The following is a 27,217-nucleotide window of genomic DNA, read 5'->3' on the forward strand; positions in this document are numbered from 1 at the left end:
ACACTAAATAACCTGGAAGAAAATTGGCCCGACAAAATATTCATTATATATACTGATCTTTTCACAAATCATTTCAGAGGAATTTTGCTGGGTGAAATAAACCACAGAAACACGAGATACTGTTTTCAGGATTGCAAAAACGATTTTTGTGCAATGAACGCAACGACTATCATCGAGGGTATGCAGTTGGCTTGGCTTACGATGACCCCCTCCCCACCCCTCACGACTCGATACGCTCCGCTGCCTCTGACAGAGCCTAAAACTGTCTATTTTACAAGGAGATTTTCTTCCAAAATTAATTGGAAATGTCTTAAGAGGTAGGAAGTGGCACTAAAAATAAGTGTAAAACCTTTTAGGGCGCAGTTTGAGAGCTTAAGAGCAGACAACTCACATGTAAGTTCCGGTTATAAGCCGATAGCATAATTATAAACTTTAGAAAACACTTCTGATGCAAATGAACATCAGTCTCGAAGAGCATTAAGCAATGTCTTAGGAAAGAGGAAGAGAAAAACATCCGCAGATTTTGCGGAGATGCAGACACCATGGCTGCATTTTTAGTAATTTCTAATTGGTGAGCTTAGTTAATTAATCGACTGTCTTAGTGTTTACTGGAAAATTATAGCCCGCCAAGAATTTCACAAAGAGAAATGACGGCGCTGGCTGACTATAATTAAAATAATTTCGTTTTATATTGATGCTTTACGAAGGAATTGTCTGACTTACTTTAAAGTCAGAGGAAATTTTGGAATAAGCCTGTGATCAGCTACAGGCAATATCCTTATCTTTATATTTGAAAGCAAATACGTATAATTTACTCCTGCATTAAAAGAAAGAATAAAGCATGAAAATGAATTAGTTTGAAAAGGTGGAATCACTGAGGCAGAGTATGTAGGTTTGAAAATTTTTCTATCAACCGTGCCGCGCAACAACAAATATTATATATCTCTCGCAAAGGGAGGTATTGCAATGAAATAGTAAGAAAATTACTTATAACTGCCACAAAAGCTTCAAAGGCATATTTTGATCATTACTAGCTTAATGCCGAGCAGAATAAGTGCAGGTACAGAAAGAAACCAAACTTAATAAATAATGAAGTATTACCACGAAAGACGAATACTAGAACTTACATTTAAGTTCCGACAGCAAAAGAAGTATCACTTTTTTGCTAAAAGAGAATGTATCCAGGTCTTTCAGAGCTCTAATAAGTAATGCCTTGCTAGCTGAGTTCTTCTGCCTTATATGAAAAAAATTGGTTGCACCCTTCTTCCAGCATGAAATTTATCCAGTCTCACTTCATGACGTAATTTGACTCCTAAAATTATTCGATTAAAGAACTGTCCAAAGTTGTTTCTCAAATTTCTACTCAATTATGCTATCTTAATTCCACTCTTGCCACCAGGGTTGGACATTTTCTTGTCGTCTATTGGAAATTTGCAACAACAACCAAAAAGACAACTTGTTTTTTTACATCGAGATGTCTGACGTTTTATTGACTTTAGTCCAAAATTAGTTTCACACCAATTTCTTACCTTATAGTTAGAGCTGCTTCTGAAATTATGGAGAATTTTCTTTGGTGAATGAACTGATCTCGCCAATCTGCCGGAATAAGAAGAATTCTTCAGTGAGTGTAGCGGCTTAGCACGTTATCGGGAAATGAGAAAAAAAAATACGGGTTGTTCTATCTTTAGTTCATACGATATTAAACATTCAAATCAACTTTGGGAACAATCGAGATGTCGATTCTTCATGAAACCTTTAGCAGATGGATTTCGGCAACAAAGCTTTGAAACGATAAAATGCTCTCTAGTTGAATGAAAAGTAAACCAAAATTTGAACGATATGTCTTATGTAATGCCACGAAAAATCAATACTTCGAAATACATTTGCATTTATTCACGAACTCTCAACCTCCGAATGAAATCGCTAGACGATGATAAACTTTCATAATTCTCCTCTTTAAATAACGTCTAATATAGAAGTCTAGCGGTGCATGGTAACTTTAATCAACAACGAAAAAAAAGCTCATTATGAATCAGTCCCAACTCGGGAGCCTCCCTATGCAAATTTTCATCAAACTTCTTCCTTATAATTTATCCGCAATTAAAGCTGAATTTCCACGCTCAATTTTCCAGCTGTTTACATTTCAAGGATCCTCGCGAAATCAACTGCTCCACTCCTCACTTTAAAAAAAACCGCGAAGTCCAAATGCGACCGAAACTTGGCCATGGTGTCGGGTGTGGGTAGAGTTTTTTGGTTAATTATTTCAATAATGCATTGTAGCTTTCCAAACGATGGGATTTTAGAATCGGAATGAAATGAAAAAAGATACATAAATGCGTGAGAAGAAATTTCTCTTTCTTTAAAATAGGCTGGAATATGTAAATGTGGTTGCATTTTGTTAGGCAGTGTTAAACCCAGTCTCGATTGTGCCCGACAACTTTCGAGCAACCTTCCGCATTTGGAGCAACTTTTTGCGGTTCTAGCAACCTCGAGCAATTTTAGCCATTCTGAGCAATTTTAAAGCAAAATATGGGTTTTTGTGTACGAAGCGCACATATCAAACACGAAGAAGTCAACGATTTTATAGAAAACTTTACTTTATGCGCATTATTTGAAGGTCTATCAGCCTTTTGAACACATAAGCTGTCAGTTGACAACGTTTCGCTGCCTTATTTCGATTCTTATCAGTAACAATGGACTCCTGTCCTTATCTAATATTATTTGTTCTGTTAGACTTAGATTATCCTTAAATTTCGAATTCGCCACTATTTGCTAAGTTTCCAGCTTTCGATGTCAGCAATCATTATGAGGAACGATAAATAAAGCTTTTAACTAACGTTTAAATAAAAATATCAAGAAATCTAGGTAGCAAGTTTTTCATTTTTGGCAACTTGTTAGCAACCTTTTAGCTTTCCAGTGAACAACTTTCTAGAATTTTACGAGCACAATCGGTGATAACATGCATGAACCCCCCAGAAATAAACTTTCTGATGTTTAAAGGACATCAAAAACAAAAGGTAATTGTGAATAATTCCCATGCGACTTCGATTTTGTGCTTATTTCAGAGGGGAAACAATACCCCTTTCGGAAAATATGGGGTTTTGCGTTGAACTTCATAAGGCATTTTTACCGGGTATACTTTGTTCAACTCAAGTGGGCTGAAAAGCAATGAGCAAAGATTTATAAGGTTCTTGAAGTTTTCCCATTGAATTCTACGGACGCAACTGTGTAATGAATGAAGTTATTTCATAATCTTTGATCACTACAAAGGTCATTTTAGTACTGAAACTGAAGCACAAAGAAAGCCAACTGAATGTTGTCAAAAAGCAAGTATTATTTATTGATTGCGCGGTGAAATTTGTTATCAAATAGCACTTATGACTGCCTTTAGATGATCCTGTCAAAGACACAGGAATAATTGCGTTTTGATTCTTAGTTAAGCGAACCTTTTAGTGTGAGATTTTCCGGCTGGTCCTTGTAAGCTAAAAGATTCAAACATGCCACAGACTTTACTGTATATATAAAGCAAAGTTCAAGGTTTTTTTTCCTTCTGAATTGGCAATACCGTTCCATTTGTTCAAATTAAATCTCAGCGGCCTAAGCTCCAGCTGTGAGATGATCATCTCGCGAAGAAGAGTCATGAAATGATAAAAGTTTATATGGGAATATCTACCTCTCTTAGGAATAAAAAATATACAGTCGAATTCTCAATAAACATGCCTGACCCTACTTCCACAATGCATCGCTTGTTATCTGACCGCTTACTATGTTGAAAAGAACCCATTTTTGCGAGTTATCCGTATCTATGTTTATTACATAAGAGAAGGGCTTCTGTATTTTTTTATTCCTAAAAGCGGTCGTAAATATTCCAATACAAACTCTAATAATTTCGCCATGACTCTTATTTCGGAAAATGATCATCTCACAGCTGGAGCTTGGGCCGCCTGTGATTCAAGGAACAGCGTTATAATTCATACCCGAAAAACGTGATCAAATTGGAAAGTTTTCCAGCAACTCTTTGGAGTTGTAGACAAAGAATCAAAAAGCTCATATCGTACGCTCCTTCTCTTCTTGCGTTCAGATCCAGATGTTTCCATTTATTTGACCTTTTGGTCTTTTTTGTATTAAATATTCTAACATAAATTTGGCTTTTAAACACCTAACTCCGCGAGACGCTTTCAAGTTAGCAGTCGTTTGAAATATTCATCAGATTTAACTGAGACCCTGTGTATTACGATAGAAATTTAAAGGATTTAAAATAATTGATTTCCTAAACTAAAAATGGTTCTTGAGATTTTGAGCGGAGGTCTTCAATTTACCGCCAACTGTGAGCTTATTTGAGCACTCTGAGAAAAGCGGTCGAGGTCATAACATTGGTTGACATCAACTTCATTCTACTAAATTTGGGCTGGGGTTGCGAGAAAAAGAAAAAATTGACAGCAAAGAAAACTGCAAACTCTGGGGAAAACCCAATTTCTTAGCATTTGACGTAAAGCTCTGCATTTAACGGACGACACAGATATTTTATCCTGCTCTTTGAAACAGACAAAATATTTATATTTGTATTGGTTTTATAAAATAAATTGGAGTTGGCATTCACCTGGAAAATACACACGAAGAATATCAAATGTTTCCACCAAAGTACATGAACTGTCGCTTGTTTTCCAGTGTGAGGTGTTTTCCAGATTGTTTGCTGATGCTTGAAGTCAACTTATGAAGCATGGTTTGCAAGTTGCAGAGGTCGCGGAAACGCGGGGAGGGCAGGTGAGCTCAAGGCCTCTTTTAGGGCAGACGGTGACTCAGTCATCGTAGCATTGTAGCATGCAATCAGCTTGCTAAACTATTTCGTGACGTGATGCTATCAAAAATGGTTTTAACAAGATTGCACTGCAAACTGCTGATGAGCCAGTATTTCAGATTTATTTCAGATTTGTGATTAAGCAGTAAATTGATGTTTTTGCAAATTCCATCTTGAAAAAATCCGTTGATACTATTCAGGCAAGTAATATTTCTCGCACAGGTCACTTAAAAGTTTTCTAACCACTTGTGATAGTACTAAAGCTGTCGATTTTACACGAAGATTTTCTTTCAAAATTGATTGAGAATTTCTGAAGAGGAAGGAAGTGGCACTAAACATAAATATGAAAGTATGAAGATTTTTAAGCGATAATTTTTATCCCTGGAAAGCGTATCTATTACATTTGCTAAAACCTTTGGTGGAGAATTTTTTCTTCACTGTGATTATAATATTAGTGAATATAACATTTCCCCAATATTTTATAAGGAGATGTTACATTGTTAGTCAGATTTTCGTTCTAGGTTTGACCTTGTAAGTCCACGTGAAACAATCATCTCGAACAGTCATAACATTAGAATAAATGGTAAACCTAGATTTTATAATAATTATAATTGCGCAAACATTGTTCTTTTGAGCGACTTAAAATTTGGTCTGAGTAACACATAGTCCTTTAGCCTTGCAAAACAAAATGGTTTCAAAGATTCCAACTTTCTGACCTGGACTGGTGTTCGTTGCGCTGTATCAAGTCATCTAAGAATTCGAAGCCGCGAAGTTAATAAAGATCATGTCAGATCACTGCAACTTGAAATCAGTCACAAAACTTTTGATCCAGCGCTTAGCAAGTCTAGGGATTTCTACGATCTGCTTATATCCAGTAAGGCGACAGAGTCCAGAGGCTTCATAAAGTTGAAATCAAAATTTTCTGTGGTTGAGGTGGAAACAAAAAAGGCCTTCTCATTAATAAGGTTCTGTATTTGTGAAACATATATGCAATGTTTACGGTTGAAAATACTGAATGACATTTTATTCACAAATCTCCGCTTAGCTAAGATAGGTTTAATACAAAGCGATCTTTGCACCTTTTGCAATACTGGTGCGAAAGCAACTGATCATTTACTATTTTACCGTGTTTACTCACGTCCATTTTGGGAAAAATTTGTATCTTATTGGATCGCCATAGCCAAAGAACAAAGGAAACTCGAGTTAAAGACTATTCTAGTTGGTGTCACGGATACTAAATGTCCTCTGAATAACTACTTAATCGTTTTAGGTGAGCTACATTTATGGAACTGCCATAGGAATAATACCCTTCCTTCTTTCTCCTCCTACGAGGAACTAGTTAAAAGAAAATATGGAACTGAATGTCACATTGCTGCTAAATATAATAATATGAAGATGCTTAGAGGCTAAGTAGACGCCCATTTTGAATTGCAATTTGCTAGGTACATAGGTGTGTAACCGAAAAACAAATCGTAGTGTACAAAAGTAGTGTGAGAATTGTAGTCTAATGAGGTATTGTGTATTAAGTAGTATAAGTAACGTATTGTAAGTGGTATTGTAAGTGGTGTCTGTCTAGCTTTGCAAGTAGTGTTTTTCGTGTTGCAAAAAAATATAAAAATATAAAAAAAAGTATGAAACCTTTTACGGTGCAGTTTGAGAGCTTAAGAGCAGACAACTTACATATAAGTTTCCAGTTACAAGAAAACAATTCTGATGCAAATGATCATCTCTCGAAGAGAAAGACATTCGCAGATTTAGGGCAAATGCAGACACAGTGTCTGCATTTCTTCTAATTCGTGAGCTTAGTTAATTAATCGACTTTCTTAGTGTTTATTGGAAGATTGTAAACCGCCAAGAATTTCTCAAAAAGAAAGGCCAGCGCTAGCCGACTATTGTTGAAATAATCCCGTTTTTTATTGATGCTTTACAGGCAAGTAATAACTTACTCGCACAGGTCACTTGAAAGTTTCTTAACCACTTGTAACAAATTTCCCCATAGATAAGCAGAACGTTGTTGCACGACAGCTTTCTCCCAAAATCTGTGAACGCCTCCAAAATTAGAATTTCAATCGCAACGATTTATCATAAAAAGGGGTTTCCTCTTTATTATGACTACTAGGTACACGTGGTGAGGGAATAGTTGTAATTGATGGGGTGAACCCGTCGGGGTAAAGGCCAACTGGCAAGGAAAGAGTTTACGATGGGTCGATACCTCCAGAACCTAACCTCATTCTCAGACACCGCAGGTCGATCGCAGCCACTCTCTGTCTCTCTAACTCAACGGGAAAGGGAGAGAGAGAGTGGCCGTGATGGACCTGTACTGTCTGAGAAACAGTGTACCAGATACCCTGCAGGCCACAGTTTCAATGCTCTGTGTCGATTACAAAACATCCGAGAAAGCCACATCAGTATCAACATAATGAAAAAAACAAAGCTGACGTTCAAGACCAGGCTTTACATTTCATTGATAATTTAATAGGTTTCTTGGAATCAAAGCGCACAAAAAGCCAATGGGTGAAGAAATTAAAGTGAATCCGACATTGTTTACCAGGAAATCACAAACAAACGAATCAGGATTTCATATGAGAATGACGTACGTTTATGGAGTGAAATCACTTTTTTTGAACTAAAGGCAAAAAAAAAAAAATCAGAGAATCCTTAAGGAAAAGCTACGATTGTAGATCAAAGTGTTAAACAGTAATCTTGTTGAAACAAGAGAATGGTCGAGTCGAAAACGCCGTCTTAGGAACAACAATCGAATTCTCGATTCCACTCAGAAAGAAAACTATGCACGATATTCCTAAATTTGTTTTATTTTTCCTTACACAGAATGCTTTTATCTTCACAAAATCACCCTATGTTTTAACGTGGCAATACACTCTGTAATATGTTACAAAAATACCTGACATAGACTCTGTAATAACAACACACAAGCACAAGTGACAAAACCAGCGTCCATAATTCGTGGCGAACCACACCCGATGAACGCCGACAAACAACGAGCTTAACTGTACCAAAGCCGTATAAGGGGCTTTTCTAAAACGAAAAAGCAAGTAAACAAAAAACGAACGGAAACACGAGACAAAAACACTACAGAGAAAGTTACATAAAATACGTAGTGCCGTGCATTGTTCATCAGTTATGTAACCCTAAATAACAGATAATGATTTATTTCAATTTGGTCAAACGTCCGATGTGGTATAAACTTGTACCACAGTTACAGCGTCGGTAGTATTCCCCTGCTGTGCATTTTTTTTTTCACAGTAAATTTCAACATTACAAGTTATCAACAGAAGGAGACGAGAATCACTCGTCCGCCATCATCCCTATCATGCAAGAAATCAGTAACGCAGCTACTTCTCCATTTAGTTTCAAAAGAATGTCGCCGTTTAATGATGTTTCTATTGCCAATAATTTGTCATTGTTCATTTGAGCATAACATTAAGCGAGCATCAGCAAAAACAAGAAGAAAAAAAAAACTCACGAATAATTATAACACCAAACATAAATTTCATGCCATCGCTTACTAACACAAATTACGCTCGCAAAACTAAACAAAAGTTTAGTTAAAGTTCTCTTTGCACAGAGATAACATGTTTTAAATAACAGAGGAGAACTGACTTAATAAAGACTTGAATCCGAGTATACAGGGGGAATGGGTGGCTGCCGACGTTAGGCTATCGACTCTTACTGCTTTCCTTCCCAGCCGACTTGCTACCTGAATACGTCTGCTGGTATCCGTAAGTGGTGGGAGTCTGGGCTTGAGTTTGATCTTGATGCTGTTGATAGTAGCCATATTGCGGAAATTGTTGGTATCCCTGTTGAGTTGGCGTTTGTTGTGTGGGGGTTTGCTGTGTCGGCGTTGACTGATGCTGCGATGACCGTTGTTTCTTCTGACGCTGTATATGCTGGGCTGCGGCTGCACCCCACTGCGCAGGCGTGAGCTGTGTGGGGGTCTTTTTCTGAGAGTCTTGTTGTTGCCTGGCGACAGCTGCCAGCGCAGAGTAAACCTTAGGGTCGTTGATTCCCCTGGGGAAGTGTTGCTGGAGCTGAGGTAACAGTCGAGCGGGATCCACATCAGAATTAATGGAGGGAGTACCTCCTGGGGTGTAAGGGGTATTGCCTTCGGACATGGTGACTGGCATTCTGTGCCGGGGAGTACCTGCAACAAAGAATTAACTGCTTATACACACAAGCATGATATAACCTCAAGGGCGACAGGACATAACAAGGCAATTTTGGATCAATTGTCGAAAGTACTCAAGGATTGCTTTGCTTTGCTTTGCTCTACTTGGCAATTAAATTGACCTAAAAAGATTCCTCATCGTAACTTCCTTAACAAATTCCACTCACAACTTGGTTGCTACGTTTTCCCGCGCCACACACAGTTTGGTCGCTTTTAGTCTGAGTTATCTTTATTTCGGTTCGAAATATAAGAAGAGAGACAAGCAGGCAGGCAGACATGAGACAGAAAGACAGACAAGCGGGACAGACAGCTACAGACGGACGGATAGATAGACAGACAGACACACGGAAAACAAGATAGACGGATGGAAAGACAAATTGATAGACAGCCAGACAGACGGAAAGACAGAGGCAGATGGACAGGCAGACAGATAGAATGGCCGGCAAGCGGGCACTTACCAGGTATGGGGTCCCTGAAGTGCTCTTTGAACCATCTAAACAAGCCATTCAACGTGGCGTGAACTCTTCCTCGGTACCTGAAACCGTCGGGGGTGACACTGATATACTCTATCCGTGGCTTAACACGAGGAAGATACCCTAAGAAGAACTTCCCAGGGAACTCCTTGGTTGTACTCATAAGGTAGGGGATCCTTTGTGGAGCCTTCCGTTTCTCCACTTGCAGAATTTCTTCCAGTTTTGCCTTTACTCCGTCCACCGCTCTGTAGTTCTTGTGATTAAGAATCTCTCTCGCAAATGAAGCCATCGGCTGAACATGCCGTGCAATGATCTCGTCCAGATCTTCAAATTCCTATCATGTCGAGAAAGTTCACTTTCTTATAATGGATTTAGTCTCAGAGTTGACCTGCATTACTAGCACTGCAGCAGGAACGCTTCTTAGCCCACGGGAAGATTTGAAACGAGTCGGGGAAAGCTTTGCCAGGGGTCTGGTACTAACATTCATTAGCTAGGATTTCTCAAGGCCTCATACCTATTCGCGGGCGAAGACACGCTCGTCCTGAAGCGCGATTAATAAAGGCCTGCTCGCAAGCAGATATTACCAACCAATTTTCGAACAGATTTATAGTTTCTTTGAAAAGGTCCTCGGCTACTTAATTTTTGGACGAATCTACTTAGGTTAATATTGCGTTTCACCTACAGCACATTCTACGTAGAAAAACTCATGCAAAGTGGAAAGCTTACTCCTAACACAAAAGCTGTATAACTCTGCTGCAAAAACGTCTTGCAGAATTATGGTGAATTCTGAAAAGGTTTGACACAACAACTTTCAGTGTCTCTTTACGCCTCATGACTAAAGATGTTTGATCTCAATCAAAAACATATCCAAACATTATAAACAAAAGCACAATTAATTCACCTTCATGTGCCAAACACACTCTGAAATTTCATCGCTATTTGTTCAAATTAGGAATGTCGAGCAAATTGACGTCTTCGCATACGTACCTCGCTGTCAATCCACAATGAACGGCCAAGACTGAACGCATTTTCTTTTCCTTCCTCGCGCACATCAACATGCTGATAAACTCCTTCGTCGACCTTCCACGTGACAGTCAAGTGATCAGCACCCTGAGGGAAGCCAGTAGAACACTTTTAACTAAATTCACATGGAACAACGTACGTTTTTGTCAACTCTCGTACATTTTTGTCTACCTCAAACTTCAAGTTTCAAGTTTTTGCTTTAGGTAAAACAATACACAAAATCAATTAATATCCTCGCTCAAAATTTTCGCGTATTGAACTAAACTCATCTGATCACCGCAAATACCAAAAAGAATTCTTCGTTTTTCTATAAATATCTCCCCTCATTTAATGGGTGTTGTTTTCTCGACTTGGGGTTGTGAGAAATCTTCCACTAGATGTCCAAAGTATACTGGGACTGTATGAGTTTTATTAATTAGTTTTGCTACACTTCCCTCTGTACTTGGCTTTTGAAAACTTCTGCCACCTTCTCGACCAATGAGATGTTAAACTAAACTAAATCCCGACATAGTCACCAGATTATTCCCGCGCTTGAAGCCGGCGACACATGTTTGCTACGAGTTCTCATTAGCTAATCCTGCTTTTTTTTTTGGTTTTGTTTTGTTGATTCTTTGTTCATGTCGGCCATTCTATTACTGGAGCTTTGGTTTAAAGACACTTATTCGCTAGGGTATCTATGACAGTCAGGGCCTGTTTACATGGAGGTAAAGGACCCCACGTAGGTGGGAAAACCCGTCTGTCCATTTAATTTCTTATTTTATCTTGATCACGTTTACGTAATTGGTGGGGTAAACCAACTAGGCGGGTTACTTAGTCTGCCAGGTAGGGTAATCCGTCAGCCGGGGTCGCAATTTGCCATGTAAACGTCTTCAGGCGGAGTAACCCGCCTGTGTGCAAGAGTGCGAAAAACCTCACCCCGGAATCCCGAGGTCGTAAGATTGTATGTAAACGTAGATTATTTTTTTGACCACGGCAAGGCGGATTGCCTCACCAACCAAGGGTTTTCCACCTCCATGTAAAGGGTGAAGAGGCCCTCAAACACATAACTGCTGGGTCACTCACCTTACTGCTGGGTCTCACAATACACTCCCCCTGATCCATATCGGCTAACAGCCTCTCAGCTTCCTTGAATGAGATGTTTTTAAATGCTGGATGTACAATCACACGTTTGACGTATTCTGAAATTTAACACAAGAGAAAAATCCACCCTCACTGACTAGACAACTACAAAAGTTGAACTTCTTTTGTCGACTTCTTTTGTGTTTGTATCTAGAGCCCATAATTCCATTTCCTAACCTTGCTACACAATAGTTTTGGGCTAAATGTTGGTAAGTGTTCAAGAATGAAGCTATGATGCACAAAAAAGTATCTTGTGCACCTGTTAAAAGACGGTCTGTAACAAAAGTTGTAAGCCTAAGCTTTCTACCTCCACCTTCACCTGGGCACAACACCACGCCGGTCTTCCAATTTCTCAAAATTCCACTATTTTACTCGAACATTTGTAACATGCGCAGACGCTTTTCAGCTTTTTTCCTTGAGGGAAGTTTAAAGTTTTTAGCTTTTTTACCCTTTACGGTGGCTAATTTACGTTTTCAACCCAGTTGTTAACACTAAATTACCTGCTATACTCTCCCACCGACGCAGCACCACAGTTTCTTTAGAAACTCACCCCTTTATTCAAGTTTAAAGTAAGCCTTGACCTCGTATGCTCGACACAGTTTTCCAAACATACATTACGCAGGGCATTTCGGTCGATATTTTAAAGAGGGTTTCGTTGATTGTGTATGTACATCTGTATGGGCGATTAGAGAGCCTGAACAGAACTCACTTGGCCTGTTCGCTTTCTTTTTGGCCGCTTCCTCGTCCTTCCTATCTTTATCTGCTGTGTCTTGATCGTAATACAAATCTTTTGGAAGACTGCAAGAACAGATCAAACAACCATGATTTGGACTTGGAACAGGCAAAGAAAGAATACAGAGATTCGTCCGCGCGAATTTAATCAATGTTAAGACAAGAACATCAGATATATTCGATGTATTCATACAACGAGGTACGAAGTCTGTGTCTTTTGCAGGTCTTTGTTAAAGCTGCCTCATGAGCAGACTTTGGGCACAGCCTTGGCAAGAATACAAGTGATTGTCAGGGCTTTCACTGACCTGAACTTTCCTTCTTTATCTGCGAGATCTGACGAGCGACACGTGAGGTCCAATTGAAATCTCTCCATGTTGACACGAGTCACACGACAGTGGAGGGTCATCCCAACCTAACAGTAAGCACGTAAAATCAACTGGAATTGGTATGGAACTGACCCCAGTTGTTCGAAGGTCGGATAACGCTATCTACTAAATAAATCTCTATCCGGTGGACAATGCTGTACATTTTGCTATTACCTATCCACTGGATAACGATTTATCCGTTGGATAGCGTTATCCGCCCTTCATACAACTGGGCCTTGATATTTTCTTGTTACTTAAGCGCTTTGCTTTGAGCAACAGAGCTATAAACAATCGAAAAACAGTTAAGTAGGAAAAGTGGGCATTACCTTGACTCTGTCGTGAGGACTGCTAATGGTCTTATCACTTATCATCTTGGTAGGAAGGAATCCAGATAAGCCATTTTCCAGTCTGGTGCGAACACCAATGGCCTGCCCGGCACAACTGCCATTATCAAGGTGGGTCCAAACCTAAAAGAATAGCGGTACTGAATTTGCGTAGAAATTCACTGTTAAGATGTTTCCAAATTATCACTTTAGTTGACTCCTCTTTGTAGTTCTGCTTTCAATCTACCCTTTCACTACCATGAAAGACCATGCTCAGATAACTAACGCTGCACCCTCACCTCGCTGAGATCAGGGAACGCATCTTGCAAACAGAACGGGCACTGCCACTGACCAGTCTCATCATTTCTAACAGGCTGGGCCTGATCGATCATATCACGGGGAGGTTTCCTATTCGCAAAACCAGTTACGGTGCACACCACCATCTTGCCGACGTACAAAGACTCGCTGGTCTCACCCGTCATCAGTCGGAAGCTTTCCTCCACCGTCAGAGATCGGTAAGGAGAGCGACGCTCACGGTACTGTCCGAATAGCTCGTCTCTGATGTCGTACAGTGTAATGCGCTTGTTTCCGTAACCTTGCCGTTCCAGTTCTTCCGCGAACGCATCCAAATCCAGGTCTTTTAATCTGTCAGGGGCTTCCAGAATCTCTTCTAAGGCCGATGACGGGTTCGATTCCATCGTTGCCTCGTCGTACTCGAGTGCGTCGACGGCCATTTTCTTGGCCCACTCGTAAGTTTCCGGATGAACTCGTGAACCGTCGAGAACCTCAATATAGTTCGTGGTTGTGTCGCTAATGGCCGCAGTATCAATCTTAATAAAACCTGCGCAGTTGAGAAACACCTGAGGAGCCAGGCCACACACGGTCACAAGCTGAGAGCGGTTCTCGAGTCGGGTGCACTGCTGACGTAGACTCTGAAAAATTAAGTTATATAATTTCATTGCCATTGTTCTTCCATCATAACAGGAGCAACGTGATCCGTTTTAATCTATCCAATCGTTCGCCATCCTTGTTCCCTCTTTGTTTATCACTGCATCTTTTGTGTTTTTCTACCTTACAAAACTAATATTGTGAACTCTCTTTCAAATCGAAGTAAGTTTTCCATGTCGCAAACTGTGGCTCAGAAAAAACTTCTTTTGGGAATTTCCTCAGGAGACTTAGCACTTCACCCTGACTTCTCACAAGTAAAATGAGTAAGACGTTCATCAGGTAAGAGAATTTATTGTATTTTCTGCGCTAAAATCGCTTACCGATTGTTAAAATTACCTTTAGTAAGGAAGACGCTTTCCTAGGTCCCAGTCCACACACAAACTGTAGCAGTGACACTGTATGGGGATGCTCCAACAAGCGATTGGGGTCAACCCCTACTTCATTTACAACCGTCACGAATTCCTGATGAAGACTCTTTACAAGCTGCTCTTTCGGTACTTGGTCCTGAAACGTAACGAAATTTGGCTGATGAATAAAGGGGGTTAGTTTCCTTAAGAAGCTGTGGTGCTGCGTCGGTGGGAGAGTTTTAACAAGGTCATTCGGTATCATCAACTGAGTTAAAGAATAACGTAAATTGGCCACCGTTAACAGTCTTGAAGATGACGATTCGAGCGTTAGCCCTTCGCTCTGACGAGTGTTAGCCCTTAACTCTGACGAAGGGCTAACGCTCGAAAAGTCAGCTTTGAAACTCTTAACGGTGGTCGGAAACCCGGTGGCCAATTTACGTTATCAACTCAGTTGATAATACCAAATTACCTTGTTGAAATTTGCCTTACTGATCACCATCACCATATTATTTATATTATTATACTATGGTTGCAAAATGACAACTTTACCTGGTACGGATGCAGCCGTAAACAGAGCAGTTCATCTTCCTCCACACACAACGCAGCAAACTCTGTCAACGGGTCCTGAATCCTGCGCCCGAGAGACACTGCGTGACGCAGGAGGGCTGGGTACTCACGGAACTCATTCTGAAACAACAGTAACATCAATAAGAACACGAGAGGTAAGGCCAAAGACTTATCTAAGGGAGGTAATGTGGTGTATATACCCACACCCCCTCCCTCAGTCAAGAAAAAAACAAGAAATCATACCGCAACAACCTAGTCTAGTGCGGGCGTCTTATTAAGTAGAGTTCACGTTGAGAAGCTCGCGATCGTTTATTTAACCGGCCATGTTTGATTTGGAGATAGAGGCTGCGGGTAAAGGCGGAAATACAATATAATATAAATATAATATTCACATATTCTTTTCTTTTGATTGGCCGATGTGTTCAGTGTGAGTTATTTCACTTTTTATTTCCGTCACACATACCTCCGCTCGAGGCGAAGACATAAACACGCGGGCCACTTCACCATCCAGAGCTTCAACAGAGATGGTCGGTATTTGGTTCTCCTGCTCCAGCTCTGCTATGCACATTTTGATATCATCTATCACCGATACAGTCGCGCGAAATTCTGCGGCAACAACTACAACCTGAGGGCGCTTCTTGAGGATAAACTGCTTTAATCTTTGCATATCCTTTTCCTGTTGAGATAAAAAAGGAATCAGGTAAGACAGCCACACCATTCAAACCAAGGAGAAACACTATTAGGATAAAAAGAGAGGACATTTAATGCTAAGAAGCAGGAATTCATCGACACAACCAAATAATGAGGGTAAAAAAGCCAGCTACTTAGATGAATTTGGCTGCCATTAATACTTCGCTTGTTGTGTTCAAGTTACAAATTCACATTACAAAGGCTTTTTGTCTTTCTTTTCCCTCTAATTTTAGTGATTACTTAAAACAAGTGTTTAAAATCTTATTAGCTGTTTTGTTTCAGTGATACATTCTTAATCAGCGATTGCCGAGAAGAGGGTGCAATTCAGGGCAAAAAAAAGGCGCGGCTCGAGAATAAATCGCTTTGCTACGGGCAAATTGGATTGCAAGGATTACCAGTGATTTCAAAAATTATACAGGGACTAAAAGTGAAGAACTTGAAAAGTTTTTAGTTTAGTTTCTAGAGATGCGTAAAATTGTAGAAGAAAGCATAAAATAAAGGATTATAATGCTTCAACCCTTCAACTCCCATCAGTGACCAAGACAGAATTTCTCCTCACAATATCAATACAATATCAACCAGATAAGCGATGAGAATAAAGAAATATATCAATTTCGGGATAATTAGTTGGTCCAATAATAAATTCTTTGAACTAACATTATAAGAATTGTATGGTTGTCAGTAAGGAGAATTACAAATTTGATCTAAGATTTAACAGGTAAAGAACTACATAAAATGCCACAAACCTTGTCTTCTCGTTCCTTGGGTCTGTTTGTATTCCGTCTGTTCAACAGGTACTTCAGTCTGAGGTAGTCATTGACCTGGCCGCCTCCGTCCAGCATGGCCAAGAAGGCCGGTGTATCTGGACTGTTGGAGAAGGAACACGCCAGCACCCGGAGACCTTCAGTATTAGAGCTGTCATCATAATCCCTTTCGTCTATATGCTGCTCGGGTTGGTATGGAGCAACTTCAATCCATGACCTCAGCCGCCGGCAGCATGACTGTGGACGAAGCATGATACACATAAGACTAAACGCAGTTCACAGCAACACAAAGTAAGTTAAAATACCGCTAAATACAATTTAGGCGAGATTAATACCCAGTCTACGCAGTGGTTTCACCGATAAGATGCGGGGGACCCAAGGTAAGTTACAGGGGCACTGCCGCGTCCTTTCGCTTGGTTTCGTTCGCTTGCTTTGGATATACACATGTACAGTTGCAGCGACGATTCCTAAAAGAGCCGTAGTGATGCACATCTCATCGCGTACACTGCTCCCTCTATGCTTGATTGCATAAAAGGTTCAATGGTGCGATCCTTCACCTCCGTTTCCAGAAAGTGATTTACGGATGTAATTACAAAAACACTTGACTTTTCCCCAAATGCCGGTAGGATCCTTGCGTAAAACTCCCATCCCAGCCCCACCCCCTTCTCTTCTCCTCCCCCCTCCCAATTCTTGCCTTAAAGCTTGCAAAGGCGGAGGGCCATTAAAAATGTCAAAAGGAATGTAACATGTGTCAGCGGTAAGTCAATTTACTGCTCCAGCAGCAAGCCATAACCCGACAGTGATCTGACCTTGATAACAAAATTCTTGGCTTCCTGAAGGAGCTTGAGTTTGAGTTCTTTTTCAAAGAGTGGATATAGCATCTGATTAAAGGCTCGAGACAACGCATTTGTTCTCTGTGTGTTCCACTCTTGCACTAGATGGCTAAATTCATCCTACAAAAAAAAAAAGATAGAAAGATATTTTCACAGTGGTTGCCTTGACTACGTTCCAATTAGAAGTGGCTTACACAAGACAGCTCATCCAAAATCAGCTAAACGTGTTGTTTCGCTATAAAGCCAGTTCACCATATTTGGGCAAGAACGCAACAAAACATGAGCCAGCAAGACACTGTCATGCAGGACAAGATACTGACGGATCACGCAGCAATAACATGGTTAGAACAAACAATCAAAAGTTTAACTTGCTCCCGTCTTTTTGTCAGTTGATCTAATACCAAACTCTCTGAACTAACACAATACGAATTGTATGGCAGACAGTAAGGAGAATTACTAATGAGATCTTGGGAGTGAGAGGGTAAAATGAGAACTAATTCTCGCTCTCTTTTTATTTTGGTCACAAAAGAGCACTCAATTGGTTTTATTCGTGTTGTTTTCATCTTTAACTTGCGTCTTATGCGGTTGATGCAATTATCAAATAATGCAGGATGTATTGTGACAATTATGGGCAGTTTTACTTGGCTATCATAAAAATAGTTGAAGAATAAGTCTTTTAAAGGGATACGTTTCTTGATAGGGCAAAAAAAATTTCCGAGTCCCCATGAAGAACTCAGATTCCTCAAGGGAGAGCGCTCAAGTGTTCCAAATAAAAAACAAACAAACTCACCCTGTAATACAACTGTTTCACTTCATCAAAATAGGTTTGGTATCTGAAGTTACAAAAAAAAAACATGAGGACCTAGAAAAACTTAAATACAGAAAACCACTTCGTCAATCAAAATAATTTGTTGGGTACCCTGCGTTTTTGTCCAGGTCGATTTCAATGTTTATTGTAAGAAGTCCATCCTCCTCAGCTTTACACATTCGTAGAAACTGATCTCCTTTCAGCTCCTTGACCGGCTTGTTTTTTATGTATTTGAATGTGCTGCAGAGATGAGACTCGTCGATCTCCTGCAAGAAAACAGTGAAGGCAACAACATCAAACATTGAAAGGATTATTTCGTTTGTCTACATTTTTTAACAAGGGCCTTTAACTTCAAAATCATCAAAATATGAAAAAAATTTCACCACCTTCTTTCCTTTCTTGGTGGGCCTGATCTTGAGTTTGGCTCTTTCGTAGAATGTCTGCCTTACACATTGCCGAACAAGAGGATCCCGTGCAATTTGCATTGCCACCATATGCCGAGCAGCCTCTAAGACTTGATCAACAGTTGAAAATGTACTGAAAGAAACCAAAATACAAAAAGCTATATTTCATAGCACTCTACGCAAACCAAGACATGTATCTGTCCAAAAGAAATTTTCAATAACCGTTTAACATAAAAACAATACTGATTACTCTAGTTTGGTCGATTTCAGTCTCCAACTGAACTAGAAAACTTGCACTGTACGCCACTCACCTGACCAGTTACATGCAAAAATGCTAAAATCAAACACGAGTTTTCCACAGGCGTTTCTTGTATTTCAGGAAGTTAACTTAGTTTTCCTTTAATTTAAACTAAGTTAGTTAGTAACTTTAACTCATCCTTTGTGATTGGCTGCTGTGACAACTTTCGTTGGTGTTGGTTTTTAAAACAATCAAAATACACTGTGCCCTTGTGACGAGAGAAGTAGAAAGTTTGAATGATGGTACAAATTGAAAGTAAACTTAAAATTTTCCCACCAATTGACATTTGTCCACTTTTTCAATGTAAAATGTTACAAGTATTAGAGGATTCTCCCAAAATAATTTTCCTATTTTTTAACTACACAGGAATTCTTTCGGAGAGTCATTACAAAGTTTGTACATCTTGAAATGTTAAGACTTCATTTTCTTTCATACAAACTACCAACCGTTTTAACTCCCAAGATCTGAATGTTAATTATCCCCTCTAACTGTTACATGTTTCCTTGTAAAGTTCATGTGGTTACAAGAATTTTGTGTAAAATCAAGACAACAACTTCTACCTGATAAGTTTCAGTATTCTCAACACCTGTTTGCTGGATAATGTATGGATATTAAAGGGAGAAGTTACATGTTAATCACTTCCAGGGGTTAGTGAGTTAATCTTCTCTATCTGTATCTCCTTCTTCTTCCTTCTTGGTTTCTCACTGTCTCGTTACTACTAATTTTTGTAAACATGGGGCTACGCTGTGCGCGCTTCACGCTCCGCGAGCTCCGCGAGCTCCGCTATAATTACAACACTCCACATACTTGCTGAGGTAATTCTCAGCTGCATCATCTGGTTCAACAGGATGCTGTTCTGTCTCATGGCGCTGGTAGTTGTCTCGCAAGTTCTCTCCCAACTGATCTGGTGTCAAACCAAACTTCCTTGCCAAACCACTAACACCTTAAAAAATAAAAGAAGTGTAACATTGAAGGAGATAGATTGAAGGTTCATCGCACAAAATAAACAACACAATGTAGCTAATAATCAATGAAAAACAATGAAAATATGAAGACAACAATATTGTCTGCACCAACAAGCAGTGACCATTTTGGTTGCCACCACCAGTATAAGAACTCTTAACTCTTTACACCCTAACATCAACATGCATATTCTCCATACTGTTCTCTGTACATTTCTATGGGTTCAGGCAGAAAATTTTCCCAAACAGTCAATAGCTTCTTTTGTATGTGATTTTTAGCAATTTTCTCGCTTGGATTTGTGACCTGCACCCTTTGTGCTTGGGTCATAAATCCAAGCAGAAAACCTTATCTTACTGTAGAGACTTGAACTTAGTGCAAGGTATTTATTTATCAGTAGTGATAATTTTTATTCATGCTTTCACCTGCTTGTTTACATATGGTATAGAGATCGCGTTTAGCAGGCATTTTCTTCTTTGGCAGTGTGGTTTTTGATTCTCCGTCACCATCTTTACCCTCTTCAGATTCTTTCTTTTTCCTCTTAGCCTCCCACATGGCTGGGATGTCATTTTTGTAGTATAACATAAAATGGCTGTACACATCCTTCAGCTGTTCCATAGTTTCAACTCCATCAAGTCTACAAAACACAAAGCTCATCCATGTCAACACTCCTAAGTTACCATGCATTCATGAAGGAGTTTGGCAAAAGATTTATACCTGGTGTGCGATTAAGCCCAAAATGAACTTGCAATTTGTGGATTTTACAGAAAGGCAAGGTTACATGAGATTTGAAATTTTTCCTCTTTAGATTTGCAATGCCTGAAGTACTGTTAAAAGTACAAGTCACCCATGAATTTGTCCAAAATTTGTGGGTGAAAAACAATTGAGAACCCCTCTCTGCTAACCCCTTAACCCTTTAACTCCCAGATCAAATTTGCAATTCTCCTTACTGTCAACTATACAATTCTTATAATGTTAGTTCTGAGAATTTAGTATTGGATCAACTAATTATTCCCAAATTGATATTTTTCTTTATTCTCATCACTTATCTGGTTGATATTGTATTGATATTGTAAGGAGAAATTCTATCTTAGTCACTTATGGGAGTTTAAGGGTTAAGCTAATGACAAGGAATCATGGGCCACTACAGGTTCAGGAGGTTAAACTACCAAAAAGCACTGCAAGCTGCAATCACTTTGGTCAGTGTATCCACTGGAAAACATTTTGGTGATTAAATTTGCCGCAAAAGTTGCCAATTTGGTAACCAGTGTTCTAAGATTATACAGCAAACTGTAAATTTTTATTACTTAATTTGTTTAAAATGGTCTAAAAATATGACAAAAAAACAATGATACATAATTTTTGCACAACAATTCCTTTTTTGTCTCTGACAAAAGTAGAGCTTGTAGCCCCATTGAGGGTGAAAAACTTAAGTGCATGTATGAAAAAAAATTCAAAGGAAATTGTTTCTATTTCAAGTTGGTGCAAGGTTCAAGTTAACAGGAGTCAACTGTATTACTATCATTATCACTAATCTTACTATTAATACCTTAATGTCACCATTATTATTATTTACAATCACTAACGTTTTCTTCATTACCATCGTTTAACCCTTAAAACCCTAAGAGTGACAAACATCTGATTTCTCCCTACAATATCTCTCCTGAATCACATGTTAAGGTCCCGAGAATTATGGAAATAGTCACCAGGGAAGGAACCTTCTGATTGGCAAACAAATTCTCCTTATCAACTTCCAAGGAAATGTATAAAGAACAGTATGGAGAATATGCATGCTGATGTTGGGGTGTAAAGGGTTAAAAGAATACTATCACATGTACCTGTCAACATCTTCGGGTTGTAAGATCCTTGTATCATCATCAAGTGGTTCATCGCCACTCTCCTGGATTTTGTTGAATTGGTAATTCTGCATTTCTTCAAACAGACGATGGAGGTTTTCCTTGCGAGTACGCAGCTGGCTCCACTAACAATAAACAGAGTAACATTAACAAAATGCACAAGAAAATATAGATGTAAGAAGAATAATAATATCATATTGTGATCATCACTCACAGTTAAAAATAAATGTGTCTAAGTACCACACAGGAGAAAAAAAAAAGGACAAAAGAGGAAACCAGAGGTGTAGTTTTGAAAAAGTAGAAAAGCCAATTTTTGTCAACCTTTTGACCCTTGTGAGTAACTAGCATCTAATTTCTCCTTACAACATCACTGCTGAATCACACATTAAGGTCATGAGAATAAAGGAAATGATCACCAACTGAAGAAGCTCTTGATTGTTAAAGAAATTCTCCTTGTCAGCAAGATAGGAAATGTATAGAGAACAGTTTAGAGAATATGCATGTTGATGTTAGGGTGTGACAGGTTAACTGAGTTGCAGTAGCAACAGTGTTACATACGCTGTTGAGTAGTTTTTGGAAAATCATTGTTGCTGTGACAAAAATTTGTTTCGAAAAAAGTCACAAAATTTTTAACTGGTATCAATGGCTTGTGGAACTTTCTTGGAAGTAATACTCATGGTGAAATTTAACCCAGAGACTTATTTCCCATGTCCAAATGTAAATACCTTTTCATCATATTCCCAAATCTTCCACAGGTCTTCGATGTTCAGTTCAGGCTCAATGTATTCTTTTCTGTAGCTTGCTATAAAAGGAACCTGAAACAACAATCAACAGAAGTGATTAATGCATAACTTCTCTCTCCAATATCCCTACATTCTCCAACAAACAGGTGATGAGAAAATTCAAAATTTGTCATAAAATCAGTTACCTCATATAGATGGTTCCTCATCAGGTTTAATGCTTCTCTAATCTTAGCAACAGCACTGTATGGTTTAGGTGTTTTAGCATGAGAGTGGGCATCACCATCCAGAGGATCCTAAAAGATATAGTGATCATGCTTTAGTTGACATTACTGTATTTACCCAAAGTAAAAAAACCAATATTAAAAGAGTTGAAATGTTCTCCTAATATAATATTTTCCCTTTTTCTTGATCTTCTCCTCCACATTTCTCAGGGGCATTTATGATGCATGTTCTTCATCCTTTAACTCCCATGAGTGACCAAGAAAGAATTTCTCCTTACGATATCAATACAATATCAACCAGATAAGTGATGAGAGTAAAGAAAAATATCAATTTGGTGATAATTAGTTGATCCAATACTAAATTCTCTGAACTAACATTATAAGAATTGTATGGTTGACAGTAAGGAGAATTAAAAATTAGATCTGGGAGTTAAAGGGTTTTAAAAAAAAGTCAATGTTCAGCACACTTTGCATTTTTAGGATAGTGTTTGTAGTTACCTTCTTTGCAATTTAGAGACTGAGGGTTTATCACAAAATCTAGAGGTTTCCTAAAATTACAGTTCCAAGTTCAAACCTGTTGCTGAGATATAGGCAGATCCAGGAAAGCATGTTTATAAATCCAATCTGCTTCATCATCCAGCTCCCCATCCTCTGTCGACTTCACAGCAAAATCACGTACCTGAGCAGAAAGGGACCCACAAAAAGTTAGTGAACATCACACAACAAAATGAAAACACATGTCAAAAAAAGAGTTATCCAAATACATCCTTCCTTTCTGTTATTTTACCTGAAATCTTTCAGGCACATCTGCAGTTCTGATTTCATTGTCTTTGTTGGTCAACATTCCTTTTTCAAGCTCACTAGGTTCAAACACCTACAAAAAAAGACATCAACATTTTTTTCATCCCTTAGTTTTTTAAAGAATTGGGTTTTACTTACTGAGTTACTAATGCAAATCTACCACTGTAAAGGGTTTCTAAAACTGACATTTTGAACATAAGCCATGCACCAGAGTGCTGACAAATGCTGAAAACCTCAGGACCTGAGAAGAACTAAAAAAAAAAAAAGAAAAAAAAACTGATCTCTGATGATAACTTCCCTTTAAGATGTCCAAACATCATTTATTATTACCAACAACAGACCTTATAAGGACAACTCTTCAAACACAGTAAGACTGCACAATCAAATGTTACTCTTGGGTCCAAACCATGTACTTCAGTTTTCCCAAACACAACCTAGCCAAGCAATTGAGTCGCTCACCTCGTAAATAGACTTCTTCGTTGATTTCTTTTTTGGCCTTCTTGGTGCACCATCCTCAGTGTCATCTTCATAATCTTCTTCTTCTTCTTCAGACGAGAAGTCATCCCTTCCGTATTTCTCAAATTCATCAAAGTCAAAGTCAAGACCAAAAATATCTTGTGCCTCCATCAAAGCACTGTAAAAGAAAAAAAAAAAGATTTAATAACATCAATGAGCTCAGAGTGATAGCAATAGAAATGAAAATTATTAATAATCAGTTTATCTTGTGTAATCTTTATATTTAGTTTCTCTGTTGCTCATGATCTTGCATTATCACATCTAAAAAATGCAAATAAATATATTTTTCAAAACTTTCTCACCCCTAACTGCTGACAAAATTATTTTGGCCCACAGTGAATACCTTTAAATCAGATGGTAGCACTTGGATACATCAACATTTTCAAAATACTTACGAATCTTGTAATGTTCCAGGAATTCTTCTCTTTTTCTTAGTATGTCTGTTAATAGGATTCCCTTCATCGTCCACAATAAAATCATCCACATCTAAGATTTGAAATAAAACAATGGGTTTTGTTAACGATATTTTAACAAGATAAATAATGGGTCCTTGTGGAACCATAAATTTGTTGTTATGATTTAAAAAAAAATATTATTCTGCTCACAAATACAACTCATGCAACATACAACAATGTTCAGGGTGAATGTCTATTGTCCAAGTTAGCTTTTTGTTTTTCAGTTAAAGACCACCTTGGGTACATGCATTTGGGTCAGTGCCATGTCAATTCCTCTACCCCCCACCTCCATTTGTCTTTTCTGACCAGCCTCTTGGCTCCTAAAAGGTCTTGTGTTCTCCCACAGGTGATCAGTGAGACAACTGTCAAAGTAAGGTGACCCTTTTTGCCATGGTTACCCCTTTGTATAAAACTCAATCCACATTCACTAGCTCATTGTCTCTGTTCCTCTAAGAGCCACTCAAACTCCTTTTCAACACTGATCACTGACAAACATGCCGATACAAGGCATTCATTGGTGGGAGAATTCTCCAACTACACTTTGACAGCCTGAGCTAATTTTAATTCAGATATAGAGGGTAATCTTCTGTTCCTTTAACCCTTTAAACCCTAAGAGTGATCACCATCTAAGTTCTCCTCACAATACTACTGTTATATCATCTATCCACATTATGAGAAGACAGAGAACGATCGCCAACCCAAGAAGCTTTGATTACTAAATGATTTCTCCTTTTCAGTACCAAAAAAAGTGAATAGAGAAGAGTACAGAGAATATAGATACTGATATTAGGGTGTAAAGGGTTAAACTATTCTCCAGTAAGGTACATTGTACTCTGTTTCTTAATGAAAGCATTATAATACCACACAATCTTAATTTCCACGCCAATCTTATAGCAAAGTCAAGCAAAGCTAATACAAGTCTTAAATATTACCTTCTTCTGATTCAGATTCATCAATGTTGGCATACATGTCATCTCCTGGAGCCTCAGCTGGTTCTGCTGCAACCTACAAAGAGGAGTGTAGCAAGATAATTTATCATGGGAACAAACCCAAAAGTAGACTCAATAATCCTCACAATATTATATTTAAACAAATTAACAGTAGTTCAGCATGGTCTGTATTCTTATCGATGACAATATTCATCATTACTCCACAACAAATTTTGACCATAGTGATGTCAAATATGGTTGTTAATAAGAGGGCAGACCATGCTAAACCACTATTGATTTGTTTTTTTACCACAATATCGATGTCAAAATTTCCAAGTCATCTGTGTTTGACAGCTAGCAAAGGCATCACCTGACACAGCATTGTCTGTACTCTTATTGACAACAACAAATTGGCCAATCATATTGCAACATTACTTCCCATCGTAATAAAAATACAGAGTGGCCTATGAGCATTCTCCCTTAAATAAAGAGGCATCTTAGGTTAAGGCTGAACAGCCCACTGGTCTGGCTGCCTCAGCTAATCCTAGTTCCATAACCAAGTGGTAAGTAAGGGTACTGACAAACTCAGCTGGGCCTTTTGCATCACTTTTATGCCCTTACTACATTTATACATCATCTGTGATCTATTGCCGAACAGGTACATAGTAACATGAAATCCATCTGCTAAGGGGTACCATTTTAACACAAGATGAATCAAAACAGGTGGGAAAACACATGCCTGTGTTGAAACCTGTTTTAACATAAATACCAACAAAAAGACCTCTTTTTTCAGTTGGGAGAGCTCTTTGCATCAGTAATATCATAAACTATCATTAAAATTGAATAGTACCCAAATACAATTAAAATCAAACAAACTAGAAACAGATGTCTCCAAGCATAAGTACCTCCCCACCACCATCACCACCCTCAAACAGCTGGTTTGCAATCGCTTCTCGCTCTTTCACGGCATTTCCAGCCAACTGATCTTCCCCTTCTTCATCAGAATCGAGATCTTTTATTTTTTTCAAACGAGGCTTTTTCTAAAAAATGAAACAAATATTTCATTTCTCAATCAATCAAACACCACAACGAAATATTTACTGCTTAAAAAATATCCAAAAGGTCAAAAGAGAAGTGATTAAATCGAACACAAAATTGAATATTTTCGTCGAATCAATGATCGTCGGATGACAAACAAATAAAGGAAGCTTACAGTGTTTAGCTATTGAACAGGTAAATTAATTAATTGAATTTTTCACTTCTCAGGAGAGAGATGGTTAAAAAACTAAGCTGTGGTATTCTTACCCGCTTAATACTGATGCCAAGATTCTCCTCGATCAAAGACAAATCTTCCTCATCGAGCTCCTCTGCCTCATCAGCTAGAAAACATGAAGAGAAACTTCGAATACGCCGAAAACCTTCCTTTAAAAGAAAGCTGACGAATTCTTATTCGTTAAATTAATTTGCTTTTCTACCTTTCCTTCGTTTCCTATGATGGTGTCCGTGATGACCCTGCTCTTCTTCTCCAGCGCTTTCTTCAATTTCATCGTTTATAATGTCGTTCTCGTCATCTGCCTGTTCCTCTTCTTCTCCTTCTTCTTCGTCTTCATCTTCATCGTCGTCACTTTTCTCTGACAAACTTTCATCTAAGGAGTCTTCCTCCGCTTCGCTGTCGCCAAATTTTGACATAACGAAGGGTCGAGCGACAAATCAACTGACGAAAAGAAGATAACACGAGGATTGCAAGCAACGAGAGAAGAAGTTGACAAAATGGCTGACTGGCAATAGGGTGGGAGCTGGGCTCGAAGATCTGTACCAGTCTTCCTCGTCTACATGAGCCTACACGGTCATCGACAATTTTATCTTTTTTTTTTTTTTTTTTCATTTACTACTTTTTTAATATTTTTTTTGCAATTTGTCCTTAATAGACTAAGAAAAGAACCTCCTCATCCTGAGAGGAGAGCTAATATAACCGTCTGTGTTTGAAACAGCGTGCTACAAATAAGCTAGCTCTCTCTCTCTCTCTCTCTCTCTCTCTCTCTCTCTCTCTCTCTCTCT

General features: G+C 38.7%; 1 protein-coding gene across 3 annotated transcripts; it reads right to left on the minus strand.

Moving 5' to 3' along the window:
* Positions 1-7,595: 7,595 nt before the first annotated feature.
* Positions 7,596-26,967, minus strand: LOC113686431 (transcription elongation factor SPT6). Of its 3 annotated transcripts, none has more exons than XM_027204048.2 (29): positions 26,635-26,958; positions 26,465-26,538; positions 26,065-26,199; positions 25,163-25,235; positions 24,171-24,261; positions 23,719-23,893; positions 23,246-23,332; positions 23,033-23,137; positions 22,423-22,530; positions 22,220-22,309; positions 21,477-21,619; positions 20,064-20,275; positions 19,486-19,621; positions 18,363-18,513; positions 18,088-18,242; positions 17,959-18,001; positions 17,145-17,288; positions 16,318-16,572; positions 15,345-15,557; positions 14,864-15,001; positions 14,304-14,471; positions 13,319-13,951; positions 13,023-13,163; positions 12,637-12,743; positions 12,309-12,397; positions 11,543-11,658; positions 10,445-10,567; positions 9,443-9,791; positions 7,596-8,960 (listed from the first exon to the last, which is right to left on the minus strand). In XM_027204048.2, exons 1-29 carry the CDS (start codon positions 26,846-26,848, stop codon positions 8,476-8,478), a joined length of 4,953 nt encoding a protein of 1,650 aa, XP_027059849.2. In that variant the 5' UTR covers positions 26,849-26,958; the 3' UTR covers positions 7,596-8,475. The 3 variants fall into 3 exon arrangements, 2 of the variants coding, with proteins under 2 accessions (XP_027059849.2, XP_027059850.2); XM_027204049.2 differs by having other exon boundaries at positions 26,465-26,535; positions 26,635-26,957; XR_016181601.1 differs by lacking the exons at positions 7,596-8,960; positions 9,443-9,791; positions 10,445-10,567 and having other exon boundaries at positions 11,630-11,658; positions 12,100-12,397; positions 26,635-26,967.
* Positions 26,968-27,217: the final 250 nt, after the last annotated feature.

Source organism: Pocillopora damicornis, chromosome 12, assembly GCF_964200805.1.
Source record: "Pocillopora damicornis chromosome 12, jaPocDami1.2, whole genome shotgun sequence".
In the NCBI taxonomy this organism is placed as follows: domain Eukaryota; kingdom Metazoa; phylum Cnidaria; class Anthozoa; order Scleractinia; family Pocilloporidae; genus Pocillopora; species Pocillopora damicornis.